Source organism: Sparus aurata, chromosome 18 (assembly GCF_900880675.1).
Source record: "Sparus aurata chromosome 18, fSpaAur1.1, whole genome shotgun sequence".
Classification (NCBI taxonomy): domain Eukaryota; kingdom Metazoa; phylum Chordata; class Actinopteri; order Spariformes; family Sparidae; genus Sparus; species Sparus aurata.
Window position 1 is genome coordinate 32,669,415 of NC_044204.1, and position 23,646 is coordinate 32,693,060.

Below are 23,646 nucleotides of genomic sequence, written 5' to 3' on the forward strand. Positions count from 1 at the left end.
TTTATCACCTGCTCCTTGCGAGACGGCCTCTGAGTACACGTTAGGATGTGAACACAATGTGGTGTGTCTGCCAGAAAAAAAAGTGACATCACGGATCACAAAGCATTAAAACGAAATGCAAACCCTTTCATTATTTCATCAGCGATTGTGTGACTGTTGTAGGTAAAGTAGGTGAATGTAGATGAAACACTGCAGGCGAAGAGGAACGGGTCGTAACTACTGTGACACAGAGAATAACCCGCCAGAAATCTGTCATCGTGTATCAAATTCTCAGCACCTGTAGTTTGCAGTTTGCTCCTGCACGGAGGACGGCAGATGAAGAAACACTGGCAGTTCGAAGTCCATAGAAATGTATTAAATCACTCCTGAGCAACTATTAATCAGTGTGTTCCAAGCTCCAGCTGCATCATGATCATTTGCATCACTAATCATCGTGACAATTATTAACTGTTTGTCTGTAAAAAAAATTTAAGAAAATAGATCTAATTTTAGAGTTGGCATGTTAAAATTCATGAAGTTATAAGACAGTCAACAGAATATCTTTGCGTTTTAAACGTATCAAATAAAACAAATAAAAGCAGAAAATCTTCATAAGAGGAAACACCGGAATGTTTCTCATTTCTGCTCCAAAAATTACACTGTATTAATAATCAAATAAATGCACTTTGATTAATCATCAACTTAATCATTAGTGAAGCTCTATTTTTCAAATCTGGCTCTCCTCACTGCTGCTCTGAAGCTCTGCAGAAAGAAGTTTCAGCATTCCATATTTTCTTGTATTTTATTATTGTGTGCCAAATAGTGTGAAGCTCCCGAACCTCATGCCAACACACACACATAGGTACGTATCAATCATCATTCGAATGCTCGAGCAGTGTTAACCAGCAAACTAACAGCGCCGTAGATTATATTAAAATACTAACTAATTTAATCCAATGAATTACCCAATTTCAAATTGTGGATTTTGTTTGAGGATTTTTTTTAAGGTGGTGACATCATCAGATATGATGACAGACACTTAATTTGAAAACCTCATTAGGAGCTTTGAATGAAAATAAAAAAGCCGTTCAGTACAATAATAACAGCTCTTTCATACAATGTTAAAGAAAGAAGGAAAAAGGATACGTCCCTTTATCTGGATCTGCAACACAAATTAACATAACGTCCTCCTAGATTTTCAGTGGATTATTCCTTTACCTGAGGTTTAAGGGTAATCAGTCTGGTCTTGCAAGACCGATCGTCATTTCTTATCTCAACACCACCTGATTTTTTTGTGTTTTGCTGATTGTCCTGTAAAGACTCTTTGTTCCTGCTCCCTCTGTGTCCAAAACACGATACAAGAGCTATTCAGTTTTAAGTGCTATTCATTACAGCCCACTGAAAATAGCATTCATCCGTGGCCTCAAAAGAGAGAAAGACTTTTCAGTTTTCTGTCCCCGTGCCTCTTTTTCAGAATCCGTGCTTTTGCTGGCAGGTCTTCTCACCAGACCAGCGGACTATAAATATGACCCCTCTGAATGCCCACATCCTTGCCCCTAAAATAAATCATGAGCCTTTCAGCAGGAGCAGACACACGGCACCTAGCAGGACGCTCGACACAAGCTGCAAACGAAACGAGTTCTCAGATCGCAATCTACCAACAGACACACACACACACACACTTAGGGACACCCAGAGACAACAGAGGAGAGAGATCTTCTGAAGTACCCTGGAAACTAAGCGCTGCTGGCTCCGCTCCTGGCCCAGCGTAGGCCCGGCCTCGCCTCGCCTCGCCTTCCCTCCCCTGTCACTCCGCTTGCTGCCGGCTGGCCCAGTGTGCTGTAATAGAGAATAGGAGCCAGTGTGGGGACCGGGGGGGACTGGAGCTCATCAGAGGGGTTGACTCAGTCCTGCCTACTCCCTCAACGCTGTGGGTCTGGCACTCTGCACAGGTGGAAAACGGAAAAGGGTGAGTGGGTAATCACGAGGGTGTTGGCCCCCGTTCTGCCCACACACAAAAAAAAAGCACAACCCACAACTATGGCCCTCTTACCAGCTTGTCGTGTGTGGGTTTCTCAGACTGTCATCACAGCGTTTCAGCAATGAGAAACACAGACGAGGGAGGAAGACCAGAAAGAAATACCCAAAGAGCAGAGCTACCAACTGAATTCAAGTAAAACGCAGGCTGAAAGCTTCAAAGGGGGAAGAAAGTGTTTTGGTTTCATCGCCGACCAGAACGTATTCTGAGACTACAACGTAGAGACTTAAATTTAATGTCACAGCGGTTTAACTAGAATATGAACGAATGCGTCAGTTTGTCTGTTTACTTCTGAATCTTCGCTGGTATGCGCGCCCAAAGTGGAGAGTGAGCAAACACCAAAACCGACCAACACGCACAAAATGATTCATGCTTAGGAAACAAGTAGACAAATTCATTTTGACGCAAATCACCCTTGACTTTTGCCAATCTGTCAGAAGCCTCGCCCCTCTCAGGCATTATCCACGCAAGTGATATTCTTTCCCTTCTGTCTGCAGTGTTGTTGAGCGTCTAAGCTGCAAACGGGGGCTGCAGTTGTTTTCTTTGCAAAAACACCTGTCTAAACAGCAGCAAAGCCAAGGGCAAGTCTCGCCTGTCAGCGTCGGTGACAGCTCCTGACAAAAATTCAGCAGAGACAATTCCTAAGACGTCCAGTCAAGCGAAACAATGCACGTGTGCAGGACTGACCCCAGCTGCCGCTTCGCTCTCCATTAAGGTTCCGTGTTGTTTGTCGTGGCTCTGCAGCAGGCGGACAACAACACCTGAGAGAAGATAAAACGCAAGACATTCCTGTAAAGATACAGCCTTTGTTCTGTTTGTCTCTGTGGTTTCAAATGCACTTAATCCTCCTAAATACACCAGCAGTTTCAGTGACATTGACTCAGCAGAAAAAAAAAGGCTAAACCCAAACCGCTCTCAAAGTTGTGTGACAGCAACAAAGGCCTGGACGATTTAAGTGATTAATTAATACAGCTTACAACCATTTATAAAGCCGTTTGTATCATCTGTCCGGAGTGGATTTAGGGGCTGTTTCAGAGAAGATTTACTGAACAAAGACCAGGTGGCTCATTAGCTACCAGAGTCTTAGGTTGGTCTGTATAGAGGGGGATCTCTGGGGTGGTCAAGTTTCAGTCCTTACGCTTAAATTTCAACACATGGATCCCTAATCTGTAATGCCCTCATCAACTACAGCCCAGTTCCCATCACCTGCCGCTCATATGAGCACCTCCGGGGCCGGTGCTGATGGGTTTGTGTTCGACACACGGAGTGAAAAATTACAATGAAACAAAACGGCTGAAAAATGAGACGACCTGAACACTTTCATCTACTGTCCCACTCAATCTAACATCATTTGCTAATTCAGGGTTTGTGAAGGATTCAGCTGGTCACATTTTAATACCACAGTGTAGGCAATTTAATGAATAATTTGCATTAACACCAAGCAATGTGTTAAAGTCTGAGTGGATGGTGACCACATTTTCTGGTACATGGATGAATGGATCAACCAATGAAAATCCTGTGTTTATTTAGGTTTATTTAAAGATGTAATATGCAAGAATGTTGCATTAAAAGCTCTAAAAATTAGAATATACATATATACAGTATACAACACAGTCCAAACCCAAGTTAGTCGAGTCAAAGGTGTGTTTCAGCTGGCAGCTGGTAGCTACTTGCAGGACAGAGTGAGGAAGGAAGACTAAACATGATGTTACTCAACATTACAGCCTGAGTCGCGTCAGAGATTTTCATCAGCAAAGGTGGTTGTTAACTGGCGTGTTCACCTCCAGCGAAGCACAGAATGAGTGTTGTATTTTATCGTTAGTTTGTTGAATTCAGGTCAACCCCTCAGTTCTCTCTCTTTGTTCCTCTCTGTTCTCTGCAACATTACGTAGCAGAGGTGGGAGGGAGACGGCTGGAGCTCGTTTCCTATCTGTCTTGAGGGTTTTGGTCTGCGATCTCCGGAATCATCTGCGAGAGCAAGATCAGGCTGAAAATCCATCGTACCAAGAATCCCGTTCTTTTTATTGGTGGTTGCATAATGCAGCAGGACTTTCTGAGCTGGCTAATTTAATTTCCCTTTAATATTTTTAAAAACCCACGGAAGAAGTTAATAATAGAAAACAGTATGTATTTATGAATGACACAAATCATGTGTTTTTACATGTAACATTTTTAATTATAAACACAGAACTGTCGCTGTAGAACATCAACTAAACATTCACTTTAAACTGTACATTCTTGATTTTTTTTTTAAGCATACATTTTGTTTACTTGATCTGAATTTACATGAAAGGAGCTTTGAAATGGAGCAGGTGTCGCGTTTATTGTACAAACACATATTTTACACATATGGCAGATATGTTCATTCGGAGGACACCGCATTAAAATCCATCATGCCGACATGTAGAAACCACTTTGACAAAACTGGTCAAACATACAACATCTCAGCTGTTTCTAACAACACACATACTGTCAAACAGGCTATTAAAATGTGGCCAACATGAAGATCCTATGAAGCATTTCATGCCTCATAGCCATTCTTCGAAGCAAACTTCTGTTCTATAACGGACAGTCGAATAAGGCTATGTAGAGACCTCTACTGAAATGTCGTACTTCATTCAGCTCAGCTCGTGCTCAGCTTGACAGTCGGGTACTTCCTTTCCTGAGTCAGATTCATCTATCAACACTTTATCAACACAGCATCTGAACCGTCCCCTAACAGGACAAACCTGGGAATGTCACGTAGTGTGAAAATACAAAGCTAAATGCAAATTTAGACTCTAAAAGTAACATCTGGAGAACGGATATACTATGTGAGAGATGTCAATTATTCAAATATAATCTGAAGAATAAAGAATATAAAATATAAATTTCGATTTATGAATGTAGAGTTGAAATATTTCTATGTAACATAACACAGTTCACGTCACAGCACTGCTACTGCAAGCCCCTAATTGGCAAATTGAAAACAGATTCATTTCAGTCCACTAGAGCATGTTAACGCCTATTTCCCTTCATCTGAGCAGCACCACAGACATAACACAATGTCAAAAAGAAGTGTATGAGGGAGCATTTGGTTTCACCTCCCTGTTTATGTCCTTACACTGAATCCATTTCATGGTCATAAGGAAACAGATCTCACAGATGTTGATATTGTTTTCTTTAGAAATATACTGAAGCATATCTAATAATTGAAACAGATGGCAGAGGAAAATATACTCGTATATAAAAATATTTTCAATTACCAGAGTACCTGATCACAGGAGTAATCAGTAACTACAGTCTTTCTCCTTTAAACGACCGGCTTCATACTAACACGTAAATGTAATCGTTTGAATTCTTTTATAAGATGAGTCATAGAAATAAAATGATAGCTGCGTGTAAACTTGAACAAACCCGTTTCCTTTTTGGAGAAACACCCCAGAAATCGCTCCTGCTCAATATCCAAACTACAGGCCAAGGCCTCGAAAACCACACAGTCTGTTCTTCATCTCACCCCAACGACTGACACACAGGAACACAGAGAACACACACTCCGAACACATTTCATCCAGTCACCCCGAAAATCCTGAAAGAGGAATACTGACTGAAGACGACTTTACATCTGTAAGTGTGTGTGTGTGTGTCTGTGTGTGTGTGTGTGTGTCTGTGTGTGTGTGTCTGTGTGTGTCTGTGTCTGTCTGTGTGTGTGTGTGTCTGCGTGTGTGTGTGGTCACTGCACCACACACATGGAGCTGCGAGGGGGGTTGACTGTCCGGGCCACGGTGTCCTGACTGTAGTTCACAATGTCTGCCTTCACCACACGCTGAGAAGATGGAGAGACAAATAAACACACAGACAATTAAAGAGCTGCCACAACAAAACGAAGAGTGATGAACCTTAATTGCTACATTTAAATAAAATATACTAGAAAATACATTAGTTGTTCACTATTAACTGTTAAGTAATAGTTCACGCATATCTTTGCTTTCTTGCCGTTAGATGAGAAGCTCTGCAGCACTCTCATGTCTGAACGGTGAAATTGAAGCTACAGTCAGCAGCAGGTTAGCTTAGCTGAGCATGAAGACTGGAAACAGATGGAAACAGCTAGCATGGATCCATCAATCTGTATCAAAATCTGCCTACCAGCACCTGAAATACCCTTTTCAGGTTTGCGTTTTTCTGGGTAGATTTGGGTTAAAATTGCAGTTATGTGAGTAAAGAACTATTGATGACAGACCTACATCCTGTCATCATCACCCACCTGAGTCTCCCTATTCTATCAATGGATTGATTTATAGGTGTTGTAAATTCTCTGTTGCAGTTTGAATGATAGATAAAAATGGATGAAGAATTTAATATACCTGCCACTGTTATGATATCTTTATCAAAATTCTTTATAAATGTCAATTAAACATTTGGTCTCAAGAAAGTGGCTCAAAATGGCTGACTTTGCGTTGTTTTTCCTATTCCGGTTTCTGACGAGAACCTGCAAGAATTTCCTGTAATTGGTTGAAAAGTCTGAACCATCCAAAAAAAATGTTTTTACACTAAACATGTACGGAACCGTGGTTCAATTTGATCTGGACCAAGACAACCTGTTTTCATTGGACTGAGCTTCCGCTGTTTCTTCCGAAATGTGGTCCAGGGGTAATTTATGTTCGGATCAAACTGAAAAAGTCTGAAAGTCCAGACCAAACGATTTAGGTGTGAAAGGGCCCAAAAGCTGACAGAATAACATTTCACATAGTGTTTGTTTATAAAAATGTAATATGAAAAGTTGCTGCACGTTTGATAGGGAGTTATGTGCAGGACTATTTTATGACCAGGCACAATGACTTCCATCAAGAGATAAACTCCGGGAAGATTTCATGCTAAGCCAAACTAAGCTGCACAGACAAGAGTTATTGATCTTCTCATCTAAATCTCAGACAGTGTAGAATTTTTCCTTTAACATTTCTTTGTATTGCTCAAAATCCAAGCAATGATTTAAGACACTGTTCAGAATATTTGTGCAGCCCGGCCCCGAGCAAGTCAGGAGGTCAAACTGGAGTCATCTTTGTTGCCATCATTAAGGGTTTTCTCACTACATCACTCTCTACCAACTCAGCGAAACACACATAGTTTAGATTCCTCAGACACTTCAGCAAAATACTGTCAGCTCTATGATAACACAACATAACGTCAGAGGAGGTGTGATCCTGTTCTGGCACCAAATAAATCCACCTTGACTACGACTACAACTACAAAGCAAATATTTTTACTTTCTAGGATCTATCAAATATGTCTACTACGATCTACATCTGCTGAAATATATCTATGTGACTGGAGACGTACTTCCAACTATTGAACAGAACATATTTTGCTTTGCTGAGAGTTCTCTTGTCTAATAGGTCCTTCATCCTGTGGGTAGTCCACCAGCTCAGCCTTCACAATCCTCTGAGCCGGTTCAACACGTCAGAGCAGTGCAGAGATGGAGGCGGAAGCAAAAGGACATACACAAAAAGTCAAAGGACAATGTGAGAGGATGAAGAGGGAGAAAGAGTGTAGGGTGAGGACAATGAATAGAGAAGCATTGAGAGAGATGAACAAGAAACGTATGAAACCAAACAGAAAAGAAAGCATGACATCATGTACAGATAGCAAGCAAAAAATAATCCATCTACAAGCCAGCATTACTTACTTTTTCTAATTAATAATCTATGACCTAAAAATCTCAGGTTTAACTTAACTTGCTGCAACCAACAATGATTTAAATATTGTTTATTCTGCTGATTCCTTTCTTTCAAATAATTGTTTTGTCAATATAACAAGAAAAATTGTGATGATTTTGCCTGACCAACAGTCCAAAACCCAAAAATAATCCGTTTCAGGTGGGAAAAAATCTGCAAAACTCACTGATGACAAGCAGAATCCAGAAAAGGTTTTGCGAATTGTTTCTCAATAAACAACCTTACGTATTCCATTAATTGTCTCCCGCTTTAGCACTAAAGTTAGTTGTTAGTAGCTTCCCACACTACTAGCAGTAACTTAAATGATCGTTAACAGAGTCAATATTTAAACAGATGTCAAGTTGTGCCTGATGTAATCTCGGGCCTGATCATTGAAAGAGTGGAAAAGGAGAAAAAAACATCTCTTTATCAAAAATTCCTCAGTTGTTCAATTATCTAATTTCCCTCAATCAATATAAACTTAGCTTTATTTGTTTGTCTGGGTCCTTTAGACATCCTGTGCCATTCTTCCGACCAACATGTGATGTCTCTAGCCATTTCATCTAAGTCTTTACACATCCTGAAGCATTTTTAACCTATACTTTGTAAGCTCTGGCTAAATCTATACTGGAATCTTCCCTTTGGGCAGCTGGTAAATTTGCTTGGGACAATTACAAATTAGCCTAAATTTGATCTGAATGGTGCAACAGGCTGCGGGGCTCTTCGCCGTATAACCGCTGAAGAACAGACCACATGGTTGAGGAGCAGGCCCTGGTTGGCTGTCTGATTAACGAGCTGCCGAAGCCTGTTGTCGGAGTTAGTGAGTGATCCGAGGCCTCGCTATCTGATCCAGCAGACAGAGGACCATGACGGAAAGGGCTGCCAGGCAGATATAATACTGTCAGGGGTTGTGACCCCCATGTTTGACTCTCTAAAGCTGACAGCTGATAATGAGACTTCGTTGGCCTCACGGCTAGACCCAGAGCCATGACCTGCTCAAAGCCTCATCTCTATACCCACGAGACAAACTCTGAGAGTCCCTCCTTCACAACTCCATGATCAGAAAACCATATTGTCTTTGTAAGAATTAGTTTGAATACATAAAATACATTTCTTTAGACGAAACTGAAACAGTCTGCAACTACTTTAATAATGTCAAACATTTCTGACGTCCGGCTTCCTACATCTGAGGATTATGCTACTTTTCTCTGAATCATGTAATTTTAAAGATTTTAAGATCTCTGGGACAAAAATAAAAACCTTCCTCCATGTTACCTTGGGCTCTGTGATTAGCATCTTCTTACCTTTTATAGGCAGAACAAATGGCAGCAGACCAGAAATTATTCAGTATGTATTGAATGCATTTAAAACATAGTGGTGATAAAACTTTTCATTATTTAAGACACTGAAGACATTTTTTGTAATGTCCTGTTAACATTACACTTGTGAAATTTCTGGAAACATCTTTTGTTGTTGTAGAAAAAATAAAATGACAGCCGGCTATTCCCATTTTACAATCTTTCTATCTTCTGTGAGCTTTCGTCTCCTTCATGATGTCATTACCTGACTGTTACATTTGTTTTTTCCATCAGAAGATTAAAAAAGCACTTAACATGGTTACATTTTGTGTGTTTCTGTCAACTTGTCTGTTTCCATGAAGTGTGAATAGAATCCGGCCACTCAGCCTGCTTGATTAGCCAGGATTAAACCACTTTGCTTTATTGACAGTACTATCAAGGGAGGGCAGGAGGCAGAAAGTAGATGGACAGCTCCATTAGTTGACGGTCATTTTTAGCTAGTCAGCAGTAGTGTTGGTGATGAGAGAGAGGCTTGAGAATTTGGCCAGTCCTTCCTTTACATGCTCTCCCTTCTCTGAGGGTCCTGACCTCTCTGTAGCCCCCCGGCTCATCAACCACCACCCAGCCAGTGTGGCTCCAAGCGGTCATATCAGCCCCAGGATTAATGCCTCTGGGGGAGGTGACCTTGTAAATCCCACAGCTGCCACCACTGGGCACCTTGGTCTGGCTGGCAAGCTAAAGCCCTGTGTCGGCCCAAAACGGTGGGAGATAAACCAAATAAATCAGGCAGCAGATCCTAACCTCCTTACCCCCACAACTGCCTACCTTTAACCTCCGACTTCACGCACTAATGTGGTCAATGTGGGTCTATTTACAGACCGGCAGCGTCAGTGGCAGGTAGACCATCACAGGAGGCAGACGTAACAAACTTGTGTTTACACAACAAGAGGTCCTTTACAGTGTGTGTCGACCTCCGCTGACCTAACACACTCGCTGTGACCTCCCCCGAGTTCAGGCATAACATTACATGTAGCGCTGGGAGAGAGGAACCCGGAAATACCACAAGATACTTTCACTCTTTTACCGTTCAGTAGAGTGCTGCAGGGATGATGCATTTTTGTAGGCAAAACTGAAAGTTAGCATTGGCGGGTTCCCTCAACTAAAAGCCTTCGGGATCTTTCATCAGCAAGATAATGAAAGCGAATTTTTGAGGCATAAATTAAATCGGCAGAAGTATAAAGCAAACATTAGTAATTAAACGTCCTATACATATAATACACACTTTACCATAAACTAATCAAGCTGCATGTTGTAAAGTTAGAGTTAGAACAGTTTGCAGCTCAAGTTGGCCTGTAAAGACGGACTAGTGAGTAGATGAGTTTTCATGTTCAGTGTGATGATGTTTAATGTCCCTAGCAGCCGCCTTTTTGAAGACAAAAACATTTTTGATTCAAACATGGGGTGTTCACTGACGTACTGTTCCAACCGGAACAGCAAGTGCAAAAATGCGAACTGATTTGCGGGTTTTAGGAATCATTCCTGCAGACCTCTGTTATAAATATGAGGACAGAGCGATCTCTCTAAGTGTACATTTTCAAAATAAGCCTTGTGAAGATGGAGCTTGCACAGAAACCTTTGCGTAGAAATTTGAGAGAGACCTTGATGCCGTTATGGCTCACCTGGGACTGCTCTATTTCTGCTTTGTTTAGCTTTACACCAAGAATCTCAGCAGCCACTTTCTGGAAACAAAGGAACACCTGGAGAGAGAGATGACAAGAAAAATAGGACACGGTAAGACTCATCCAAGTCGCTCTGCATTTTACAATTTCATTGTGAATCGGCCGGTACTTACCGAGTCCCCTGTCTTGGCCGATACAAACTGACTGATGAGGCCGTTCTCTTGGCAGAAACGCTGGTGTTTGTCAGCCTTCACCGTCCTCATGTGCTCCAGGTCGACTGTGGATGAAACACAGCGTGACACGTGAGAAAACTTACAAGAGATAGATACACAGATGCATACGGTGGTTATGCAGCTCTCGCGCAGGGTTAACTGTCACGTATCTGAACATAAACAGAAAAGATAACTGTTTACACTTGAGTTAAGATGGCAGGGGATCTGCCTAGTGTACGAGAAAGGTGCACATAAATGAACGTGAAAACAAAACATAATTCAATTGTTATGTTGCTTTCAAACTCAGCTGTGGAGGCTCCTGGCTGTTGAATTTTTTATTTTACAGAGGGAGGCGTTTCAGGTGGTTTTAGAGTGGAAATGATCAATTCAGTAGCCCCGAGCTTCAAATCCCAGCTGGTATTAAGGCTTGATGTGACACATTCTTCTGTGTAAGTCTAGTACAGTTGAACCCTGAAGCCATGAACCTCTATTTGACCCGAAACAGACAAACCAGCCCAGCTGTGGAGAAATGCTTAAGAAACAATGTGTGGATGACCGAAGTCTTGAGGCGACACTCACAGTGAGAGTGTAGATGGAGAAAACAGTTTGACTTATGAGCGTGCCGGCCTTTAAGGTGGGCACGCAGGCCCAAGAACTGGGACTGTCACCTTCACGCTGATTTACTGTGAGCACACAATGACAGCCTTCCTTTATAGCTATTGTGATGTGCATTCGACTCCTGTGCAGTGATACCGGGCGCTTTGCCTCTCTCCTTCCTCACTATGGGGTCATGCTGGGGTCGATGAGGAAGGTCACCCGGGGGTCTTGCTGCTGAAAGCAATAGCTTCGCTCTTTATTTCTGGCTTTGTGCAGAAAGGCGGCCACGCCCGGTATCTGGTGCATACATGTCTATGGTAGCTGGAGGAGGTCAGGCTACTGTACGGTGTTGCATTTCTCTCGTCCCCCCGAGTTTTACTCTTTGTGTGAGGTTTCATTGAAGTTGTCAAGGATTTACCCTGTTCTCATGCCCCTTAGTGTGTGTGTGTGTGTGTGTGTGTGTGTGTGTGTGTGTGGGAGGCTGGGGAATAGAGCCAGCGGCAGGGAGAGAGAGAGACAGATACATAGCATGGAAGAAATGTAAACACTGCACTAATCCTGTATTATTAATATCTCAGTAAGTCATATGACCCAAAAATGTGAAAGGCCAAAAAAATACATTTGGAAAGAATCATTTTAGACGAAAATGAAAATTACCATCATCATAAGTGACATATAAACACAAACCTTTCTGGGCGAGGGCAGACACTTTTACAACTACTCAATGTCCAGGGCAGACTGTCATGTCTGTGCCGGTGCATAAACATAGCTGTCTCATAGGCGTCAGCACGTTATTAATTCCAGTCATTAACAGCAGAGGTACCCAGCATGCTACTAGAGGTAAACACCGCTAATCCTTTGGATCCTGCACACTTGGGAAAGGTTATCAATCATGTGTCACAGTCAGATTAGCCAACGTTAACATAGTGGCTCAGGAGCTGTTGAAGGCACGTTACTGTAAGTAAAAAAGACGGACAAGTGAGTGACGTTTCTGGAGTCTGGTGGTTGTTACTGTTAGTGTGGCAACGGGAGGGGAAATACAATAAAACGAGAGGAAGTTTCTGAAGAACATTTGAGTTGCTCCTGGAATGAGATAATATGAAATATATATAAAATATGCTTAAAACTCTTAAAATGGCATTAAAACATACTGGAATGACTTTAATTGCATTTTGGCAAGAGACAAATGATTTGTGTTGACCCACAGACACAAAGCACATCTCTTTGACTGTTTTTGGTGGGAAACATCAACAATCTTTAACAGCTTAATCATGAATCATGAGGTCCTGCTTCATAAATAAAGAATAAATAACCCTCTCATTCTTTAATTTGGAATTCATAATATCTATGCATTTCAAATTGAACTTTTTTCCATAGTGGAACGATGGACAGGTGTGTTTTCAGCCATAGTGACAGATTTAGGATTTTTGGGATAACAGGAAAGATGTGGAATCACCACAGATTCATCTCAACCAACTTATTGTGACTGTTTTTATCTCAGTGAGCAATAAAATGTTATATCCTCCTGTCCCTGGTGTGCTCGCTTACGCTGAATGTTACAGGTCCAAACCCTGTAAACAAGTTGCATCTGTTTGAATGTGAGATGTTGTCAGCTGCAGTTTATGCTGAAATACGTAAAGCAGTTCAGTTCAGTTCAAGCTGAAGCACTGAAAGAGTATCAGCTGTCTGTTAAAGTGTATTCGCTTAAGGCATTTATTTTCATGTTTAGTGAGTTGAACTTTATGTACTGACAGCAGATGAACTAACAGCTGAAAAATAACATTGAAAGCAGTTGAAAAGGAGAAAGTAATCAAAGTGTCAGTTGATGCGTAGCTTTCCATCTGAAGTCGCTCAGCAAGAAGGCAAAAGTATTTTATGTTTTTAATAAACATTTAAATTTCCCTTTCAGGTTTCAGAAATAAGGACTTATAATGATAACAGGGCAAACTTAAAGATCATACTATATGACAGAAAGCCTCGGAGCATCTTCTGAACAGACCTTTTGATGAGATTATTTTGTCAACATAAATTACGCTGGATAAATACATCAATATGCATGAAAGACAATCCTCTTAAATTGTGCATGCTCCTGGTAGAGTTCATGGTTTTAGAACAAGCTCCTTTAGTCACGTAATCATACTGTAGGTGGGCCCACATTCTCACACAAAAGAATTTCGCAGCATGTGACATCTGTCTGTAAACTGAATACAACACTAATCCCCCAGTTTTAGTGTTTTGCTCCATTTCTCTCCCTAATGTACCCATTTCTACTTATCAGGTCAAAACAATCTTCCTCCGATGATCTGGTTTCCCTCCGTTTCTGTCAAACTGTACATCAGCTTAACAACCCCTAGGAAGTGACTGCAAACACGAAATAAACTGTTTAGGCCTCCAAGCGCATAGAGATAGTGGAGGGGATCATCACTCGTCGAGAGCGATGGCCCTCCCTCGCTCTGGTCACCATCAGTGTTTATTTAAAAGGTCTGCCTGTCACTGCGGTGAATTACAAGACAACAGTTACAGATTAATATCTGGTGGATAAATTAGCCTTTTACCGTAAATAACCGGTTTGTTATTGCGGTGACCTATTATATAAACGGGAACGCAACCAAATGAGAAGAAAATATGGATGTTCTCCTCCACAAGTTAGTGTCTGTGGGGATGTCAGCTTAGCTCCTTCATGGAAAGAATCCTCTCACTGGCAGACCTGATTATTCTGAAACCAGACAGACTTGGAAAAGGTCACTGAAAAACTTTAAATTAGAAAGGAGGATGGATTTTGGTTGGATGGATCTGCCCAGAGCAAGCTTTTAAACCAATACCACTGCTTTATCACCTTCCCCCGAAAAGAAGATAGTGCACCAACTAAAGACTGAAAAATGAAATAGTTGAAAAACCATTTAAGACAAGTAGATGTTTACATCATATCCTGGTTTTTGAGAAATCTGGATATGCTAGCTGGATTACTCCAATAGAAACCAGGGTACAGCGGCATGTTAAAACTTAGTCCCTCATTTCTCCAACAACAGAGAACGTTAAGAAACCTGGATTGAGATGTTGAGGAATTGAGTCACACCTGCACACACAGGATCAGAAACCTGGATACTGTTTAACAAGTTTTCTCACAGTCATATCCCAGATCAGGATAACACTCAAAACAGGGATACTGCTTAACATTGGATACGTATGCAGAGCAATCTGTCCAAGAGAAAGTTTGACAATAGGGACCACATAGAGCAGTACCCCTGGAAATCCTGCATAGGCAATTCAAGCAATACGACCATAGGACTCAGTGAAGAAGTTTGAACAATGGCGGTAAACCAAAAGTACTGGAAATGCACTCGTCATCAGGCAAGTTTAAAGTGAAATGAATTCTCCGTCCCCATGTTGCGATGTATTTAAAGGCCTGAACAGGTACATTGGGGTACCAGGTACATCACAACCTTCTTCGTTGTTGGCCTGTTTGTTGTTGCCAGTCTTGACTCTGCGCTGCTCTCGAGTAGATGGAATGCTTAACATCATGCCAACATCAAGGACACATGGGGACCTAAATAAGCCTTAATGCTAAAGCTTAAATTAAGCGTAACTGTAGAAGAAAGTAATAACAAAGTGTCGGTTATAGGGCTCATTCTATCTGGTTTTATGCATGAATACAAGCTTGGACTTCAGGATTTTTGTTACTTCTTCTTTAAAAACTTACACTCTCGCTTTAAAGTGAAAATTTCCCTCCAGATCCCAAAAGTTACTGGCACTGAACTTCCAGACACATTCTATTGTTATTCTCACTGACACAGTAACAGGCCAAATGTGGACAATGTGAGAATTCACGGATGGATTTTTCCTCTTGAGTTCACCAACACACGTTGCCAAAGCAAAACAATAAGCTAACAGCTCTATGTTGGCTAACCAGCCTGAAATCCTACACTGCGCTGTGTGATCCTCAGTGGGCTTTTTAAAACCATGCTGTGATAACAGAGACACCTACTTACTGTTCTACTGAGTCGGCTGCTGGGGACCAATTGGAACAGTTTACCCAGCGAGCAACGGCCAGAGAATAAGCTTGACATAACACAGTTAATTGCCGGCAGCCTCGTTTTAAACTAAACAGCAGTTGGTGCAGTGGGGAGTGTGAGGGCGGGGGGTGGAATGTGCGAGCTTGCGTGTGTGTCTATGTGTCTGTGTGTGGTAGTAATGGTGGGGCGTGTGTGTGTTGTCAGAGACTCGGGGCTCCGAGGGGTCATATCACATTAAGTGAAAGTTACGGGGTTGAGCCTAATCAACCCCAGGGGAGAACCTATCACTTCCAACATTACCTCACACTCTGCCTTTAAGACCCTTTTAAGAGGGTTTGCCTCAGTTTCCCCTCAGTGAGCGATCATGAGCCAATTCAGACTGTACAGTGAGGGTACAGATTATCAAACCAAGTCCAACTCCTAATGAAATGACTTACAACTGTCTGAACAAACTGTTCACGAGGCTCCACCAAGTTTGAAAACACCCCAGAACTTTTCTGCAGCTCTGACATTCAGTGGGGTTTTGTGAGTCTCTGCTGCTCCAGTCGGTTCTGAAGCAGACTCTCAGCAGCATTTTGCATGAATGTCTTCACATGCTGGAGTCTAACAGGCACATGTGTCAAACTCATTTCATGTGTTAATTTGCGCAATAAAATTCTATGCTGTATTACGGAAGTACTGTGTCCAACAACTACATGTCCCATGCACTGAAGGCGTCTGGCTGCTAGATGTAGACGTATGCTAAATACCATCTCAATATCATACAGCCATTTCCAACAGTAGCACTCTGGCACTCTAATATTAGCAGCCGAGCAAAATGTCAAAGAAATGAGAAGTTGACGCAGAGGGAAGGCAACTTAATGAGAGATTTGTGCTGAATGAAAACAAGCTGGGATGTCTTCTTTGTGACGAGGCAGAGGCAGCGCCAGAGGAATACAGTTTACAGCAGCACTTTGACACCAAACACAGAGTCAAGTTTGTTAATCTGAGCCACCAAGAAAAACAACTGAGAGTCCAAGAATTAAAAAGCAGCCTGCATTCACAACAGAATATGTTTGCAAACGTTGCAGCAAAAAAGAAATATGCAGCAGATCACAAAATGTTTTCCCAAAGGGACCTCCCTAATTATGTAATATGATAACAAGTAGATTTATATAGTCTTACATTTACAGCCGCCCCTTCTGAGGGCAGCCGTACCGCTGATGTGGCCCGGGATTAAACTGAGTTCGACACCTCTGTGCTTCACTCCATTTATTACTGTGTTTTGCTGTTTGTTACCAAATTACAACCACTCACTTATAATTGTGCTTTTTATTACAAAGTTTGCTGGTTGTCTCAGTCATTGGTATATTTCTTTATCCAAAGCCATCCTGAGGAAACATCTGCACATCCAAAAACATACTTGGGTACATCTTGAATTCATTATCTCAGATCACAAGACAGCCCCTTTTAGTCTGTAAAGGAATTTAAACTGAGGAATTTAATATCTCTGGCTGGTTTACAGACTGTTGTCAATTCTGTACCACATTAAATTTCTCTTATTAATTGGCTCTTTTCTTAACTCATGTTAGATTTTGTATTACATGATTTCAAATATTGTTTGGCTTGCAACTGTTTCTGTTTTGGTCAGGTCTCCCATGTACAAGAACGATATGACTTATTTGCTTTAATAAAAGGTTAAAGTAAAATAAAAGTGTATTATTTATGGATCTGCACTCTGACTTCACCTCCGACGAAGATAACAATAAAACTGTTTTGCACTGACAGTGTAATTTCAAAAATATAGTTAAATTCTGCCTTAATATCAATGGCCATGGTTTTATTTACATTCAGTGTTTAATTTAAACATGATGGATGCATTTCATTCTTTAAAAACCTTTTTGAATATTTGGAACCTTTGACATCAGTTTGCAGACCTCTTCTTTTATTGTTGCACTGCTACCTTTAAGATCACATTACCGCCACCAACTCTCCACATCACAGGACTCAAGTAAAGGTGAATAAACTCAAACACGTCCTGCTGTCACTTTTGAGTCTTGACACAAAAGTAGAACTCACATGGTTCTCATTTTCTTAATCTATGAGAGAAGTCTGTCTGATAAAAAACATGAATTATTCAGAGTTAAGGCTTGATTTAACGAATATATATGTCACCGAAAGTCAACACTGCAAAACAAATAGACCACAAGTCAATTCAGTTTTCTACATTTCAGTTCTTCTTGGTATTTGCTTTATTGTTTTGTATGGTTTGACTGAGCTATAATTATTATTTGTCAGACGAGACTACGATTGGCAATCCTCTTCATTTTGAAGCGTTAAACGTTTGCAAAATTTTCCTCAACATATATATTGACACATGAAAAAAAAAAAAAATTTCAATGTCACAAAAAACATGTTACAAAAACTAATACTGAATCAATCGACTATGAAACCACAGGAGTCAGACAAAGCAGCGGAGTCATGAACAGGTGAGATTAATTGCATGTGACATTTTATTTACTCTTAAATTTTCTGGTACAAGTTGGAGGGAAACGTTTACTAGCTTAAAAAGTCAAGTAAAAGTATAATGAATCATTCTGTGTGATGTCTGATTGAATTAGACATTGATTTAACTTTCGCAGCACAAGTGCCTAGTAAAATAATAATGACGAGTGGAATTTATGTAGAGCATTTAAATGATTGGGTCCAACTGGTTTACACGACTTGGAGAGAGCTCATAAAAGCTGAAATATGAAGTATGTGATAAAGCATTAAAATTGAATTATGGACTACATAATATAAATGCAAACAATAACTACTTTTCCGCGTCAAATAAGAGCTGGTTGTATCCCCGCTTCATTTCTGTTTTCTGACGTACAGTATCATACAGAAGTGTGACAGAAAACTTTGTGTTTTCTTTACTCTTAAGACACTATGCAGTCATTCAGAAGTCAACTATGCGAACGGCACTCTTGCACATTTCATTAGACCTTAACAGTGCAGGTATTGTTTACAGGAGGCAATGTTTATTTTCTGAGAGCTGGACGTCTAAATTTAATGCAAAAGTACATGAAACTCAAAATTATTTCAATATTAAATTTGGCTTTAGTGTACCTGTGCAATTGAGGAAATCATAATTCCTGCATCATTACTGCTACAGACTATTTCAGCACTCGGTAGCCAATTACATACGGCTACTGACGACATTGGACATTGTATAACTGGATGTTTGAGAATAGAAACTAATCTGGAATAATTATGGATAATTATCAGTATATTAAAGCTTGAAGGTAAGTTAATAATATTATCTTGACTTTTCTGAGTGAGTACAGACAGATGAAGTGCTGTTAGTAGCCTGGTGTTGTCGAGGTGAGCGGGGCCCGTGCAGGAGTCCTCTGGGGGATCCTGACAGAGACAGAGCGCTCTTTGTGCTGCGGCGCCCCTGCCCCGGTGGCCTGAAGCGGGCCGGGACCGTCAGGGGACTCGCTTTCCACTAGGTCAGAAGTGTTCTGTCGACAGCTCATTGATCACAGCTCATCTTGTCATTTGATCGTTCTTCATGAAGCGACGTGTGGACACGCACACGTGCAAACACACACATGCATTCACACTTTAAAACATAATCAGATACTCTACTGCGGCTAGTAAAACAATGTGGTCTTCCTCCTGGTCAGGGAATGTAAAACAAGAGTGTCCAGCAGTAGCTGTGCAGGCAGGGAGAGAGCTGGAGTGCTGGGCTGTCACTGCTACAGTAAAACATGGGGCCGAGGGCCTTGCAGCCCGGGTTAACGGACTCCCAGGACTCGTGAAAAGTGAACAAAAGGCCCAGTTCTGAGCCGACCGCACAAGACGCTGCCCGGGGTTTCACTGGCCATGTCCTCCAAGCTCTCCTGTCGCTGTTAAACTAAGTGGTCTTTTATGGGCGAGCTGTAATACATGCCTCTGTGAGCCGGCACCGTTACTACGCGCTATAATAATTATACAGAGCACAGGGGAGCGTTCGTAACTGTACGCATCGCATCCCTATAAGTCTATTCATAATTATAAAGTCTTTCTATGAGCAGTGATGCGTTGGACTGGGCTGCATATTTAACTTAAAGCCACAGCAGTGAACTGCTGCATGGAAGTGTTTTCTGGCCTGAGCAAACATCCACAGAGTTAAAAAGCTGAAGCAGGAGCCGGGCGCAAAGACAGTGATGTAATATTTAACACCACGAATAAGTAGATTTAGCAGAAAAGGAAGTGCCTTTTTGTTGATATTTCACTTATATTTATAATATATGCCTGTGGATCCAGATCAATCGCTTATTTACCCAACCCTGTGTCAGCAAGGCCCCTTTCCAGGAATTCCTCCATATCAATGTTGTGGAGCAGCGGAGAAATAAAGTACAGCCTGAGCGTGATGAGGGTTCCAGGCTGCACTCAGGTCAGGTGGCTAAGCTGTGCTGTACAACTCAAATGGCCCATGACTTACCACACAAGAAGGTATGCGAAGACTGATCATCTACTGCATGTGCAACAATATTTGCTTTATGGATGGCTAAAATGAATGAGGACTTTCCATGTTTCGACAGGCATGAGAGTCAAGAGAGATGAGAGCAGGGACCATTGCTGGGTCAGACAGTTGTTACAATTAAATGTTAGTATTTAGGTCATTTAGCAGGGAGTTCTGGACTGGCAGTGGCTGCGGTGCCCTGTGCAGGAAAGACCACCTATCAGCCACCTGAGTAGGCTTAAACAAACCATTCAAGATATTTCTTAATCAAACATCTCAGCAACTGCAGCTGTGATTTTACACTGAATTATCAGCCACAGTGTAACACAGCTGTACTTCTTCTTTCATCCCTCTGTTTCCTTGTTGTAACCTTAATCTCTATTTCCCATCTTTTCCAGAAATAGAGAAAGACAGCAGGCTACAGTCGGTGCGGCTACTGAGACAATTTGATACACACGTCTGTTCTGACCCTTTACCTTCAATTAAATGTGAAGAGAGACAGGAAACACTGGATTTGCTGTAAACTGTAAACATTCCAGATCTTCACCCAGCCATACACCATTCCTTACTATGTCTAGATACTGTATATATAATGTTTTACAGTGTCGAACCTGTGGTCGCTTTACCACAGTGCAAAACAGACACTGCTGACGTGTTCATCCCTCCTATCTGGGGAGGGGTGTGGGTGCCGGGGTAAGAGTACTGGGCTTTTGTCCCACCACATGTCTATTGTGGCTAAACCTTTCCCTTGGGGGCAATTAGGACCTTTTAGTTTGTTGTAAGAGGACCTAAGTACGAGTGGGTTGAGCCAGGAAAAACATTTTTGAGCTAAACCAAAAACAGAAGCGCATTGAGCTCCTCTGCGCTCCTGGACTTCTGAGCATCTCTCTATTAAGAAATGTGCAGGCCTGCACTGAACAGACAGGAACTGTGGCAGCTTTACAGGGGCAGGGAGGTGACGGGGGTGAGAGAGCTGGGGAGGAGGGGGGGATTCAGCTCCACCTGAGGCCTTGCCAAGAGGCCAAACAACTCAAGACCAACAATGTTGGTGGCAAGGACATGCTTCATGAGAATCGAGAGTCAGGGGAGATCCGTGTTTCGCTTTAACTTTCACATGGCTGGATGGAAAACTGGGGAGAGAGAAGTGCGACGGGTAACGGTATGCGGTGAGATCTGCCGTAGCATGCAGAAAGCAAACACACGCATGTTGTTTAACACAACAGAGACACGGAGCCAATGAAAAGACATTACTGTAAGTAAAAGCAGCTACAGCAGAAGTGTTAGTCTACACATGTGAGAGATAAGCGTTAAGAGTCAGTCTAAGTGTGTGTTTGAAAGAGTTCATGTTTGCACACAGATGAAAATGAATGCGCAAGTGTGTTTGAGAGATGAAGCAAGATAGGGACTTACAGAAGAAAGAAAGTGGAAAAAGAAACAGAGCAGAAGAGAAGGACAGGTAAGACGTAATTGAGTGTACAGATTGTCTACATGCGGGGACTTTATCTCCCTAAAGAAGGGAACGTTTCCCATGGCAGGCCTGAGTGGATCGGCAGTGAACAGTGTTAGAACCTCGAAGCAGAAAGCCATGAGTGATGAGGAGGGGTTAAGAGAACTGAACCCATTTAAGTCACCCAAATAAGGGCTGTACAAGCCCATGATGGATGCTCCGGAGTTCCTGAGGGAGAGAGCGCTTGCAATGGGGAAGGTTGATGGGTGGGGAGCGAGCAGGGGTCCTGCGATCCCCACTTAATAAAAACAAATTGGTTTGATAAACGACACAAGCTTAATGTCTACAAAGAAATATGTGTTCTCATTTCAAACAGTAACATAAGCCATTTTAAAATGGTGACGGTCCAATTCAATGATGATATGTGTATGTTTCAACTAGACATGGGAAGATATAGACATTTCATGTCACGTTTAACCTATCCAATCATAATATCCCAATAAAAACTTGTAGTAGTTGCACTTAAATATACTAGAATCACTTTGACCTTATCTTATTATAGGAAGCAAATATTTGTATTTCCTCGCAGACAGGACTCACAAAGAATCAAAGAAGGATACATAAATGGTGGTAGCCTTATCTCCCTTTAATTTTTTTGTCTTGAATCCACATATTCACACACATCCGATTTAACCTGTTTTTGTGGGGAATACAGTGTACAAGCTGAGCTGAGTTAGACAGCCTTTTAAGTGATTTGTGTGAGGATATTCATGATTATCCCAATATGAACCAAAATAAAACGGTTTGTATCGCAATCCGCAGTAACATCTTTTATCGTCCCATTCCTTGTTACAATACACAAACGTACAAAACATAGATTAGGACTGCTGACAGCGTGCTGTAGTTTTTAGATCCGTGACAATCTCTGATCTAAAAGACAAACAGTCACAAACAGGCCAAACGCAGCTGTTGTTAGGCAGAGAGCAGCAGAATTTATCGTTTGGAGCCATTTCAAAACACACGGCACTTATTAGTCTACTAAAAATGAAACACTTGAGTGGTGAAGGAGATGATTGCGCAACAAGCCAACATTTCTCTTGAGAGGTTCCTGTGTACCATACGGTGTTACACTGGGCTGCGCTGTAATAAACAGTTATAGTATGTTTAGACAGACCAAGAGCTTAGCATTCTTCCATTACCTTTGTGTTCCCAGAAACCCTGCAAGTGTGTCACTTTACCTACGTGCACGTCTCTCTGTGTGTGCGTGTGTGTGCAGTTGCATAAATAATTGTGTGCCCTCAATAAAACATTTCATTGGCTTCCTCTCTGAATTGTTACAAGTGGTGCCATTATTTAACACAAGGCTCTGGGCGGCATGTAGAGGGCATGGGGGTGCAGCATGCTCACGCTTAACAAGCACACTTAATCCCAGCCGGCCATGCTAAGCCCGAAGAAAGGAAAGGTTGTTCCCCCGGCAGTGACATGGCACAGGAGGGCAGTCAGGCCAGGGTAAGGAGAGGAGGGGACAGCATCATTAATGAACCAGTCTGGTCCATAGGCTCAATTACCGTCCGCTGGGTAAAGAGGACAGTGTTCAAATTAAACTAGAAGGCATGCACGGGGTAAATCAGGAAATTTAAGCTCAATGTATACGGTAGCACATGTACTGTTAATAAGCCAGACAGAGTCGCCTGCATGTTGACTCTGTGTTAAACAGAACACTTAAATTTCATACTGTAACATGTCCTTCAGTGCATGGAAGAAAAAAAACTTGAGCATGTACTGCATATAGAACTCTTTCTGCTCTAACCAGCAACTTAAAGTAAGAACTACTATGCACATGACAGCCTGTGTTCACCTTAAGTTTATCTGAGTGGAAACACCACAATCTCCCCGAGGACAAGTCCTCACAGAGACATAAATCTGTAGTGTTTTTATAAGCTCCTTGTTATGTCTGTACTTCTATTTCTGTTGTCACAAACATGTTGCCTCACATCATGGGAACCATTTAAAAGACATCTAGACAGCGAAGAATGCTGTGTATTCATACGTTCACTACTGTTGAAGTGTGCCAAGTATTCAAGTTGGAGCTAAATGCTAAATGTCAGACTCAAAAGTAAAACATAACGTAGGTGCAGACATTTTAGCGAGATATCTAGACTTCCTCTCCAAGTAAAAAAGAGTCCGTGGGAGGGTTCAGGGATTCATAAAGTCTCGTT

The 23,646-nt window shown here is 41.7% G+C and overlaps 1 protein-coding gene across 2 annotated transcripts in view; it reads right to left on the reverse strand.

Moving 5' to 3' along the window:
• Nucleotides 1-4,167: 4,167 nt before the first annotated feature.
• rab28 (RAB28, member RAS oncogene family) overlaps nucleotides 4,168-23,646 on the reverse strand; it is a 31,565-nt gene continuing 12,086 nt past the window's right edge. The window contains exons 5-8 of one of the 2 annotated variants that reach the window (XM_030396587.1): nucleotides 10,858-10,961; nucleotides 10,685-10,762; nucleotides 7,334-7,435; nucleotides 4,168-5,822 (exon numbers count right to left, since the gene is read on the reverse strand). In XM_030396587.1, coding sequence (XP_030252447.1) covers nucleotides 7,340-7,435; nucleotides 10,685-10,762; nucleotides 10,858-10,961 — 278 coding nt within the window. In that variant the 3' untranslated portion in view covers nucleotides 4,168-5,822; nucleotides 7,334-7,339. The remainder of the gene's footprint in view (nucleotides 5,823-7,333; nucleotides 7,436-10,684; nucleotides 10,763-10,857; nucleotides 10,962-23,646) is intronic. The other variant, XM_030396588.1, reaches the window with a different exon arrangement.